General features: G+C 39.1%; 1 protein-coding gene across 1 annotated transcript in view; it reads right to left on the bottom strand.

Annotated features, from left to right (window-relative positions):
- EFCAB6 (EF-hand calcium binding domain 6) overlaps nucleotides 1–13,749 on the bottom strand; it is a 3,527,179-nt gene that overhangs the window by 901,807 nt on the left and 2,611,623 nt on the right. The window contains exon 23 of the mRNA XM_044088493.1: nucleotides 852–1,007. Within this exon, the coding sequence (XP_043944428.1) occupies nucleotides 852–1,007 (156 nt within the window). The remainder of the gene's footprint in view (nucleotides 1–851; nucleotides 1,008–13,749) is intronic.

Below are 13,749 nucleotides of genomic sequence, written 5' to 3'. Positions count from 1 at the left end.
AAACTAGAACTAATACAGTCTTAGAATAACAGACACTAAGCCTCCAATCTGCAACTCCCAACTTAGTAGGATGTAAGCTACCTGTCCTGCCACAACAGTGCAGACCACAAACTTCTTAATGTAAAACAACTGGTCTGAAGCCCAATTGCTTCAACCAAAGGCTTAGAATAACAATTACAATTTAATCAGGCTACTAACAAGCAATAATAAACGCAGCAGAATAAATGCAATTAAGTATTAAGAAACAGAAATACAGTAAAAGCAGATGAATAAAGTGCAATTTTTTTATATAACAATAGAAAACAAGCAAACTGATTTAAACAAATTACCCAATTAACCAGCAACAAAAGCTCAAAACTGAGCCCTGTTCCAGCAGTCTTCCATCAGACAAGTTCTGACTGCACACTCCTGCCACTAGGGTGCAGGAGAACCTTCTCCAAAAAAGATAATGTTTTATATATATATACTTGAATAGAATTACTGTAACTTGATATTCATAGTACCTGGTCTTATATTTTTTCTGTGATATTCTTTTCTCGTATTAAAATAAGAAGAAAAAAATGCAATAACAATACATTTGAAAAAAAAATAAACTATCTCATTGTACACCCAGTTAACAGGCACCAGAAAATGTATCAGAATGAACCTAGTTAACATATATTTATGACTGTCTCCTTTAATGTATCAAGGAGCAGCTGCAAGTTATGCTTTTTATGTTAATAAAATCATTTCACTGACTGGCTAAAGAAGGCTGTTTGCCAGCTACAGTACATTCTCTAGTTGCAATGCCAGCAATAACTTCTGAATAATGTTTGATCTAAGCATTAGGATTAAAATTATAAACATCAAACCTTTTTAGCAGTTGTCTGAACTGCTCTTCATCTGGATAGTAATGGTAATCATGAAGCAGCCGCTGGAGATCTTGCAGTGTCACATAACCATCTTGATTCAGATCAAGTTTTTCAAAAGCCAATCTTAAATCATGATAATAGTCTCTTAAAATATCCCTGAAAAAATAAGAAATACATATTTCAAATATTCTTTATTTTACAAAGACTTCCTTCTATTTTACTCTCATGTACAAAGACAATCGGCTGAAATATTAAGTTGTTAAAAATTATCTCTAATAGACTGTTCCACAACAGAAGTGGAGAGAAATTTGCTCATGCAATTATTTATTTGTTAAATGGGTAAGTAATCTGGAGAACTCTTTTTAACCATGACCAAGGTTATGAGGGTAAAGATAAATAAATAGCAAGCCATTCACACTGCTTTTAAGAGGTGGAAGGAAACTAGAGAAAACGCATGCTGGCATATTAAAAACATTCAATCTCCACAAAAACAGTAACTAAAAGTCAGGACTAAATTTTGGACCTTGAAGGTGTATGACACAGGTCTTAACACTAATTGTGCTGCCCAACACATAACAGTCTCACATATACACACCCTGAGTGAGAAGCCAATCTCATCAGTTGTCTGGGTATTCACAGTGTATCAATAAAGCTTACTTACTGCAATAATCTTGTTAACTACCATAAGGATCACTGCTGCAATACATTCACATGACTGGGGGAGTAACAAACAGTGTATCCTATGTTCCAAGAGTAAATGGTAAATATACCTTACAGTACCAGGAAATCTCACTCTGCCTCTAAAGTGGGCATCCAATTAGTAGTGTTTAGTGATTGTGTGAATGGATATCCAAGCAGCAGTCTCAAAATACTTTGGACAGGTGCAGGTTACTGCGGACCTGGTACATAAAGTTCTAATCCTCCTCGTCAAAGACTTGTATTCTTCAAAACATAAGATAAAGCAAGTTAGATAACCAACTGGAATGGGCCTTTTAGGCAACAGAGACTTTGCTTCCACTTCATAAAAGACACAAACAGCAGATTAGATGGTTTAGTCCTTACAGTGTCTTATCTACACTGTCTGTGTACAGCCACATTACACACACATTACACAAAATTCATCCATGTTTCTTTCTCATGTTTAAGAAAGAAGCCAAGTGATTGAAATGACTGGGCCAAATAAATCTGAGATCACTTTATCCACAAAGGAGGTATCTGCTCCTAAACACAGTGCTTAAGGAAAATATCTATGTCATTATTTATACTCTGTCCCAGGAGTGGTAACCTAGAGGGATATATATGTGACTACAGCCAAAGAAATCAGAGTTCATCTATCAGCTTGGATGCTTAAAGGTGATGACAGGAAGGAAGGAAGGGTGTGCTCACCCTGAGGTGAATGGCGCAGCCAAAAACACACATTGCTACTATCCCTCAGAGGAGGAGCAGCACAGAAAGGCAGCTTTGGGCTCCCCAAGCTACCAGTGTGTGTGGTAGCCCTTATGACAAGTTTGTAGAAATATGCACCCAGCAATGGAAGGGCACTGTGGCCCACCACTGTCATAAGGTTCACATGCCCCCCACCCACCCAATGGTTTAAGTTAGGCTACCCAAAGTCTGTGGTTTCCAGGATGCTGGCAAGAGGGCAAAGCACCATCATGGTTGCCTGAAAGCTGTACCCCCCCAACCAGACATCTCTTATCTTGTCTTTGGTTGGAATCCTCATAGTTGAATGAACTGACACTGTTAAAATAAGGGGAAGCTTTATGGAAAACAGGTGGGGGATAATCCCATGGGGAAAAAATGCTCTTTACATATTGAGACCTATAGTTCAGAAATCATTTGGGCATAGCTGAACGCAACTAAAAAAAGTGTTCTCAAGAAAGATATTTTAAGTCTGTCGAACTGACAGGCTGAGAATGTGGTGTTAGCTTTCAGTTACAAAGTTCAAACCCAAGCAGAGGTACTTGAGTTTTGAGTGTCTTCAATAAAGCACCTTACTCAAGATCATTTTTACAGTGTTTTGAGAAGCTACAAGAGGAAAAACAATGTGGAGATATAACATACAGTGGAACAGCAGTGGAGCAGTAAAATTAGCACTGTGTAATGTAGAAAAATACCACAGAGTCAAAAAATGAAGTGGAAGAAAGATTCAGCTTTTCAAACCAATGCAGTCAGCTCCATGGCACTGATGGACATTGCTCTGATTATGACCCAGTTGTCTCAATTTTAATTAACAGCTTAGGCTCCTGTTGGAGCTAGTATGGGAGCAAGTGGAGAATGATGAGATTTTGTCTGCTCACTTCTCTTCTGGAGAAAGAATGGACATACATACTGGTGTGTGTGCGTGTGTGTGTGTGTGTGTGTGTGTGTGTGTGTGTGTGTGTGTGTGTGTGTGTGTGTGTGTGTGTGTGTGTGTGTGTGTGCCATTCTTAGGAACATCAGCTATGTTATGGTTACACAGTAGCTGTCCTAGGCTTAGAGGAAGGCTTGGGAGTTGTGTCCTGTTAGGGAAGGGAAGGAGCAAAATGCTTAGTGGCCTATGGCTAGACTGAAGGGAGCAGAGTGGGTAGGGTCTCTAACACCAAAGTATAGCCTCTAACTTTGCAATCAGCAATGGAGATCTCTGTCTCACTCCCTCCTATGGACACCTAGCATTCAAGAGTAACAGGAGGACTGGTGACCTCAATCATAAGTGTAATTTGTGACAAAGTACTTACAATACTAAGGCATGAAGGGAGGGGGAGCTATGAAGGGTCATGCTGTATGGAAGGCAGACCATCAGCAGCAATATGTAACAAACATGAAAAAAAAATGTTTGCACTACTAGGAAAAGCTGGAGTATACAGATAAGTCTAAACTTATAGTAGAAGGTATTTTGGCTTTTAAAATTGATAACATCTCTGCAGAACAATACTGCCAACTGATATCCCTTTGAGATCCTCCAACCTGTAAAACGGACAGACTTGAAATGTATGCAGAATTCTGCCTCCCTACTGTCCTAGCAATATGCTATAAAAAGGCAGGGAAAAGAGTTTAGCCACTGATATATGTAGCTGCCTTGGTAATCAAGGAGATATGAGAACAAGACTTGTTTTTTTATTGTTTTACCTTTATCAACCGCAAACAATCAATTTATGCTGCACTGACAAAGTTACAAAAAATACGAAACATGGAATGCCTACAGCTAGAGGTATTTGGCTTTATTGGCTTGAATGTATCCATAAAGATTTAAAAAGAAAAATGTAAAAAGTGAAGGGCATTCAGAAGTCATGTAGCTGAAACACTAGTATGCCATTAAGGGGGTCATCTGCATATGTCCCATGGTCCTCCACTACAGGAGGTCTACGGTACTACACACTGAAGACTCTATCCTGGCTGAGCTTTTCTTGCAGTTTTTATCAACAGCTTTAGGACTGGATATACAGAAGGAAATGCAGACAGCATGCCCTGCTTCTAGGAAATGGAACACAAGCTGATTGTCAATGATCTGACAAAGGGAAGACTAAAGCAAAACAGAGGAAGACTGAGATGAGATGCAACAGACGAACCTACAGATGATCCTATCTTTCTGCTACCATCAGAAGTCTTTTTGTCCATTTTTCAGTTGTGAAAGTTAGAGAGTTTGCTGTTGACCGCATGTGCAAGAGTGATTTCCTGACTTTGAATATGAATGGCTTGATGAGTGAAGTTAATTTGGATTGTCTGGTCCCATATAACCATGGTTAGTATTTAGATGGGATAGAAAAGAGTACATCCCTGTTTTATTTTTTTTATATGCCACCACTGCAGTGTGTTGTCTGTGACACTCTCAAGTTTAACTCTAAGGTTGTTAGGACCAGGCACAAAAACACCATCTCTTGAAGTTAAAGTGTTCTTCCCTGTGGGATCACAGACCTTGCACTTTCACGTTGGAAAGCTGAGCTCTGTAAACATAATACAGACTATGTCCTAAGCGCCTTGTTTGGAATCAGAATATCAAATATAGCCATTGGTTTATGCCTATCTATGGCTTTAAAGAAAGTCATGTATGAGGGGAGAAAAGAGGAAACCATTCTAAAGCCTCTAACCAGATGTATCACTGTATGCTCCATATGTATAATCTGGCAGTGGGGACCATGAAGATAGACAAAACTGTATAGCCCATGACCTTGAATACTTTAAGTGCAGTTTGCACTTTCCATTTGATACACATCATCATATCATGCTGAGGGATTAAGATTGGAGATCTGGTATTCAGGAAGGCATCTAGAAATTAGTTTGGATTTTATCTAGAAATACCTTACCTGAAAAGAGAGCAGATCTGACTTTTGAAGCCTGGAAAAGATACTGAGATTCTTGAAATGCTCTAGAGCTTTTTTTAAAACAAGAAACATTTTATTAAATTATCACTTATGACGTAAGCAATCATACATTTATATAAATGAAAACAAACCATATTTTATTTAACATTTGTTGACCGGGAAAGTCCAACTAGGACAGAGCCTTCAGCAGAGGCCCGGGAGAAACGTTCCAGAGATGAGTCTTTGGAATGTGGGAAGGAACTGGAGTACCAGGAGGAAACACATGCGAACGCAAGGAGGACATGCAGACTCTGCACAGAAGGCACCCCAGCCGAGAATAGAACAGGAGAACCGCTTGCTGTGCGGCAACATTAACTACTGCACCACTGCACCACCCATCTTGACATAATCTTAGTTGCAAGCATTATACATCACTTGTGATCTACCCAATCACTGTCAGTCAAATATTAGATAGCTCATTCAAATCCTGCCTTCTTTTAAATCTTATTCCACCTCTGTATGCAAGATCCCAGTTCTAGTTGTTTTATCTCTTTTACTATATTCACTGTTTTTAGTACAGTTTGATTTAGACTTAGATTTCCATTTTCTAGTAATTGCTTTTTGGCAGCCACCATAATTAGACTCAGCAAGGCCTTACTAAGTCGAGGCAATTCCAATTCTGTATCATAGCTCAGAAAAATCCCCAGTCTTTCGGCTTTTTCCCGGTAAGGGGTCGCCACAGCGGAACTCCGGTCCGCTAATGATTGGCAGTAGATTTTTTTACGAAACGCTGAGGTGCCAGCTCGACGCCCAACCTTCAATGAAGGAATGCCCATTTACGCACGCATGTCTTTTGAATGCTACCCAACTGCAGGGAGGACATGCAGACTCCACACAGAAGGCACTCCCAAGCCAAGCCGAGAATCGAACGGGAAAACCTCTTGCTGTGAGGTAACAACACTACCGCTGTACCACCGCGGAATCAATAATTTCCATAAATACACCAGTTTGCTCAACCAGTATCTCTGATAAATTAGTATGCAGGTAATCTTTAAAGTCTGTCAACATTTGCTGTCTACTTGAGGAAAAATTCTCTGGATTCTACTTGGGATATAAAAATACCTATGTAAACATTTCCAAGCAAAAAATCCTAAACCTTCTACATTTTGTTGCATATTTGGGAGACATACATATCATACCCTTCAACCTCACAGGACAAAAAATCTAGGCAAAGCCAGAAATAATGGAGGAACAAAGTCCTCAGAATAGGGACAGATTTTAAATATTGCTCCTATAAACTTGGAAAGTTGACAGAATGTCAGATTTGTCAACATTATATATTTTCTGAAGGACATGAACTCTGAAACTCAAACGGCTGTCATTATTTAGAAATCCAAAAAGCAGGCAAACAAGGAAAAATCACACAAATAAACCAAAGAATGAACCTGGATGCCACTGTTCAGCGAAACAATAAAGCCATGGGGGGAAATGTAGGCAGACTTCCGTTTAATAGTAAGAGCCACAAAATAACAAGGCACATAAATGTATTCAACACTTCATTTTCGTTTCTAGCACTTCCTCAGATGTGGGCTATCACAAACCAATCCACTCGATTGTACAAAACCACTCCTTTGCTCACAGATGTCAATAACACCTTGCAATCCAGTACTGCACTCCCCAAGGCTAGACTTAAAGAACCATTAGTGTTCTAAACAAATACGTTCGTAATACCCTGCAGAAAAAAACTCCTTGTACATTTCTTTTTTTTCTGTAGGGTATTACAAACGTATTATATCTCCATATTGTTTCTTTGTGAATTGCTTATCCAATCTCTCTTCCCTATCCTTTCTAACCTCCTCTGATTGATTCTTAATGTTATCATGCAATATTTCACATGCTCTACTAATTATTCTTTTTTTAACAGCAGTTTCTGTTCTAGATTTTACTGGTCTTGCATTTAGGACCCCCCCCCCCCCATTTCTTTCCCTTTACTTATACTCTGATATCAATCCTTAATAAGGGAAGGCAATCTCTAACCTGCAGTCCAAATAAATTCTTGGAGTCTTCCCATTCTATTACGTTTCTCACTCTCTCTCTTCATTTGCTCCCAATACTTAGGTTCCTTTACCAGTTTTCACCAATAAATTCCAGCCCCCTCTTGCCTAATGTCTGTATCCCTAATTGCAGTCATCCCTATTGGCAGAATCTCCTTTTTCCATTTCGGTGTTGCCTTAGTTCTTAGAATACTTTCTGCTACTTTATTAATATAACATTCTGTATGATCATTGTTATTCTCCTTAAATATCTGCATCCAAAATCCCAGTCTCTCCTTGTTTCTTGAGCTTCCCCCCTTTTTCATCATCATCCCTTTCCACTTTGAATTACAGGATTCTGCTTGTGCTATGTATAGCAGCCTTAACTGTGCAGATCTGAAACACCACTTCAAATCAGATAATCCCAATTTGTCTTGTTCTATTGGAAGAATCAGCTTATCCCACTAGACTCTTGCTGTCTTCCCCTCCCAGATAAAATCCTTCAGCTCTTTATTAATTGCTATCCACAACTTCTCCTCTGGTTGATAAAAATATGCCTGACCTGTGTATATGACTAAAGGGACTAAAAACATTTCATCGGTTTTTACTATCCATATCCATAAAACAGAGCTTCCAATTTCTCAGTTTTTGTATTATCTTTTGTTTAGTTTCTTCCCACATCTCCTTAGCTGCCACACCAGAATCATTTTAATCCGTAGTCCGAAGTACTTCATTTTATCATGTCCCCCATAAATATGGATACTGGTGAACCAATTTGTGTGTGGGTACCTAATTTACAGCTATTGCCTTTGTTTTAGCTTCATTAACTTTGAATCCTGAAAAGATCTGAAACTGTCTCAAAATGTTTCACAACACTGAAATGTCCTTTTCTGGTTGTGTCAGGTATAAAATATCATCCACAAATACAGCCAGCTTTTCCTGACTACCATACCAATTATATCCTTGAATTTCTGAGTCCCTTATTTTCTTTGCCAATGATTCTAAAATGTAATGCAAATAACAAAGGGGAAAGAGGACACCCCTGCTTTGCTCCTCTGTTCATGCAGAAATTATCAGACAGGAATCCATCCACTTTCATTTTCCCCTTTGATCCCTCATATCCTCCTAATCAGCCTAACAATTTTATCAGGGAATACAAATGCTTCCACTGCCTTGCTCAAAGTCCCATCTTACTCTGTCAAATGCTTTCTCTGCATCAAGACCCACCAACAACAGTGGTATTTTCATAGTTTCATAGGTGTGTAGTAGGCTAATGGCCCTGGAGCCTTTACAAGCCTAGCCCATAGAAGTGCCTGGCATTGTGCCGCCCGATGTTAGTTCCCAGTGCCTCTATCAAGTAGACTCACTGTAGTGATTCCCTGGGTGAACTTTCTATTTCCCATCCATTCATCAAGATTTCTCTTGAAAAGGGCCAGTGAGGTGCTCTGCCTGACATGTATGGGAAGTCTATTCCAGATCATGGGCAGTCTCTGGGTTATGAACCTGTCCCTCCAGCACGTTCTGTTGATTGTGGAAATGAGGTTGAGGTTTCTGGAGCATGTGATGCAGATGGATTTGGATTTCTTTAGATGTTGCATTTCTAGCAGAGCTGGGTCAGACATGGCTTTGTAAGTCGCAGAGATCGCCTCTTAGTACACGATATGAGACAGAGAATAGCTGGAGTTTTTTGAGTCTGTCCGTGTAGGACATGTGTTTAAGGCCTAGTATCTTCTTCGTCAGGTACTTTTGCATGTGTCTAGTGAGGTACATGCCAAATGGGACATTATACTCGATGACTGGCCTAATGAGGGAAGAGTAGAGAGAGATGATGACCTCTTTCTTCCTGGATGCAAAACCCTTGTTAATGAGATGTGCCACATAGAAGGACTTTCTGAACACAGTGGCAGTGTGGTAGTCGAAGAAGAGGGTTGCTGTCAACCTCTGTCCCCAGATCTCTTATAATGCCTTCAGTGTTCAGGTGGCTCCCATCGATGTGATAATTAGTGGGAACTGAGTTTTTCCCAAAGGGGATGATGATGCATTTTTTGGCATTAAGTTTAAGGCCATGGTTTCGACACTAGTCATTGGTCTCAGTGAGGCCTTTCTGTAGGATGTCTACATCACTTGGGGAGTTAATAATGGCTCCAAGCTTGCAGTCGTCTGCCAACTCGGTCAGCCAGAGTCCCTCCATGTTGGCCTGGACTTCTGAGAAGTAGATGCCAAACAGGAGAGGATCCAGGACCGATCCCTGTGGGATTCCACTCGTGACTGGTCAGCAGTCTGACTTCTTGGAGTCTGCTACTTTCACACTGTGGGTTCTATCTGTGAGCCAATTTGCAACCCACTGACTTATATAGGGGTTGATGCCTAGTTTGGTGAGTTTATCAATAATTCCTGAGTGGGGAATGGTATCAAAGGCCTTGGCCAGATCAAGGTAGGCTGTATGAACTGACTTGCCCTCATCCACAGCTCTAGTGACTAACTCAGAGAAGTCAACCAGGTTAAGCAGGCATGATCTACCTTTCACAAAACCAAATTGTGTGGGATTTAGAGTTTGGAGATTCCCTATATCCTTGTTAATTAGTTCCATGATGATGCGCTCTATATCCTTACATATCAGACTTGCCAGGCAAATTGGGCGATAATTCCCAGGGTCAGCAGTCACTCCCACTTTATGGCGAGGGATGACTGTAGCAGTGCACCATTCGGTAGGGACAATGCCTGAGGTGAACCTGTGATTGAGCACAGCACACAGATGTAGTGCCAGTTCACGTTGAAGTTCATATAGAACACATCCAGGGATATTGTCAGGTCCCATGGAAGCTGTATTTTTGGCCTTGGACAATGCAGTTTTAACCTGTGCTGCAGTAATGCTGGGTGCCTGGCATTCCTCCGGTATTGTCGGTATTGTGATTGGTCCGTTAGGGGGGGAGAGAGTAGTAAAGCTGGCACTGAATCTGTTGGCCAGTATGTTGGCAATATCTGTTGGCTCAATATAGGAGGAACAAACACCAACCCTCGCACGTACGGCTGCACGGCCAACCAACCTTGTAGAAAACACCAAAAGCCAGCAAGATGGTATCACCATTTATTCAGAGGCAACAAAAGGACAAAAAATGTCCAAATTCAAAAACTCATACTAGTTTCGGCACCAGCCTTCATCAGTGAGTAAAAATCTTTCAAAAATACATAGTCAACGTCTGTTTAAATCTGTGAACAAACCAATGGCAGTACAAACATTTGCATAAACCACTCAAATCAGATTTAAAGCAACATTGCACTGTTGAGTAGGGAAAAATATATATATCCCCATACAATACAAATGTATAAAAACAGTAGTTCAAATGATGAACTAGAATATCATGAAACAAATGATAACATATTATTAGCATAAATAAATGCAAAATAATCTTAAATTGCAAAGGGAAAAATATATAAATAAAAATGGCATATAAATGGTTTATAAATGGTCATTGAGACCTGGAGGAAAAAGGGCTCCTAAATGTGTAATCCAATATCTCTCCTTATGGCTCAGGATACCTTGCCAACCTGTCTGGTTTTGCCTATTCCCTGTAATTTTATCAATGATTGTAAACATAAACTGGGCAGTGGGATGTTTGACTGTATGTAAGTATAAAGCATTAGATGCCTTATGGTTCACGATGTTCCCCAATTCTAATACGTAATGAACGTGAAGTCTTGCCAACATAGAATGATTTACATTGGCATGTAGCCAAATAGATGACCCAGCTAGTGGAACAATTGCCAAACACCTTGATATCATACACTTTACTAGTATTAGAGCTCGTAAATTGTTTGAGCTGGTTAACATGAGCACAAGAAACGCAATGTCCACACCTGAAAGTTCCCAATAATTCGTCCCCCAATATGGTAAGTTGTTTATATTTGGCTGCCCCACTTTCTCTGTGTTTGTAATGTGAAAATAGAGTGCCTAGTGTTTTACCACGTCTGAATGAAAATGAACATTGTTTATCTAATATTCCCCTCAAAAAATCATTTGCTAGTAAAATATTCCAATTTTGGTTCACGGCTTGCCTGACAGTCTGATGATTTTTACCCAGTGTAGTAATTAGTCTCAATTTAGAGTTATTGATGTTTTGACTTTTGTCCCTATATTCCAACAATGTCTTTCTATCTTGGTTGTCAGAATATGTCTTAGCTAATTCTATATCAGAAATGCTATAACCACGGTCCAAAAATCTATGGAGTAAATCAGTTTTGGCTGTGGAATAATCATGTGAACATGAATTAATTCTCCGAATTCTAAGATATTGAGATTTAGGGATATTCCGGATGGTGTGGCGTGGATGCATGCTATGTGCATGTAACAAGGTGTTAAACTGGGGATATTTCCGAAAGATTTTTGTATTAAGTGTGTTGTCAGTATTACGATATACTGTAACATCCAAAAAAGTTATAACATCTCTGTGGAATGTAATTGAAAATTCAATGCCCCAAATGTTGTTATTCAGATGTTCCAAAAATTCCTGTAAATAATTCGCATCTGCATGCCACACCATCCAACAATCATCTAAATATCTTCTCCATATGTCTATTTCCACAAGATATAAATTGTGTAAAGGGTTGTAGATCAAACATTCCTCAAGGTAGGCCATAAAAAGATCTGCATAGATGGGGGCAAAAGAAGCCCCCATGGCCGTACCTTGTAGTTGCCAATAGCAATCACCCTGGAAATAGAACACATTTTTATTTAAAACATGTTCGGTGAGACAAATAAGTAGAGTGTTGAAACCCGGAGAATATAATTCTGACTTAACAAGCCAATATTCAATGTGTTCTATTTCCAGGGTGATTGCTATTGGCAACTACAAGGTACGGCCATGGGGGCTTCTTTTGCCCCCATCTATGCAGATCTTTTTATGGCCTACCTTGAGGAATGTTTGATCTACAACCCTTTACACAATTTATATCTTGTGGAAATAGACATATGGAGAAGATATTTAGATGATTGTTGGATGGTGTGGCGTGCAGATGCGAATTATTTACAGGAATTTTTGGAACATCTGAATAACAACATTTGGGGCATTGAATTTTCAATTACATTCCACAGAGATGTTATAACTTTTTTGGATGTTACAGTATATCGTAATACTGACAACACACTTAATACAAAAATCTTTCGGAAATATCCCCAGTTTAACACCTTGTTACATGCACATAGCATGCATCCACGCCACACCATCCGGAATATCCCTAAATCTCAATATCTTAGAATTCGGAGAATTAACTCATGTTCACATGATTATTCCACAGCCAAAACTGATTTACTCCATAGATTTTTGGACCGTGGTTATAGCATTTCTGATATAGAATTAGCTAAGACATATTCTGACAACCAAGATAGAAAGACATTGTTGGAATATAGGGACAAAAGTCAAAACATCAATAACTCTAAATTGAGACTAATTACTACACTGGGTAAAAATCATCAGACTGTCAGGCAAGCCGTGAACCAAAATTGGAATATTTTACTAGCAAATGATTTTTTGAGGGGAATATTAGATAAACAATGTTCATTTTCATTCAGACGTGGTAAAACACTAGGCACTCTATTTTCACATTACAAACACAGAGAAAGTGGGGCAGCCAAATATAAACAACTTACCATATTGGGGACTAATTATTGGGAACTTTCAGGTGTGGACATTGCTTTGTGCTCATGTTAACCAGCTCAAACAATTTACGAGCTCTAATACTAGTAAAGTGTATGATATCAAGGTGTTTGGCAATTGTTCCACTAGCTGGGTCATCTATTTGGCTACATGCCAATGTAAATCATTCTATGTTGGCAAGACTTCACGCTCATTACGTATTAGAATTGGGGAACATCACATACGGAACCATAAGGCATCTAATGCTTTATACTTACATACAGTCAAACATCCCACTGCCCAGTTTATGTTTACAATCATTGATAAAATTACAGGGAATAGGCAAAACCAGACAGGTTGGCAAGGTATCCTGAGCCATAAGGAGAGATATTGGATTACACATTTAGGAGCCCTTTTTCCTCCAGGTCTCAATGACCATTTATAAACCATTTATATGCCATTTTTATTTATATATTTTTCCCTTTGCAATTTAAGATTATTTTGCATTTATTTATGCTAATAATATGTTATCATTTGTTTCATGATATTCTAGTTCATCATTTGAACTACTGTTTTTATACATTTGTATTGTATGGGGATATATATATTTTTCCCTACTCAACAGTGCAATGTTGCTTTAAATCTGATTTGAGTGGTTTATGCAAATGTTTGTACTGCCATTGGTTTGTTCACAGATTTAAACAGACGTTGACTATGTATTTTTGAAAGATTTTTACTCACTGATGAAGGCTGGTGCCGAAACTAGTATGAGTTTTTGAATTTGGACATTTTTTGTCCTTTTGTTGCCTCTGAATAAATGGTGATACCATCTTGCTGGCTTTTGGTGTTTTCAATATAGGAGGTACCACTGTGCAGTAACTCAGGGCAAACCTGGGTATTGCCATGGAGATTCTTCATATAACTGTAGAAGGCTTTGTGGTTGTTTTTAGTG

The sequence above is a fragment of the Protopterus annectens genome, chromosome 11.part0 (assembly GCF_019279795.1).
Source record: "Protopterus annectens isolate FY-2018-M chromosome 11.part0, PAN1.0, whole genome shotgun sequence".
Taxonomy (NCBI): domain Eukaryota; kingdom Metazoa; phylum Chordata; order Ceratodontiformes; family Protopteridae; genus Protopterus; species Protopterus annectens.
This window is presented reverse-complemented; position numbering and strand designations above follow the sequence as displayed.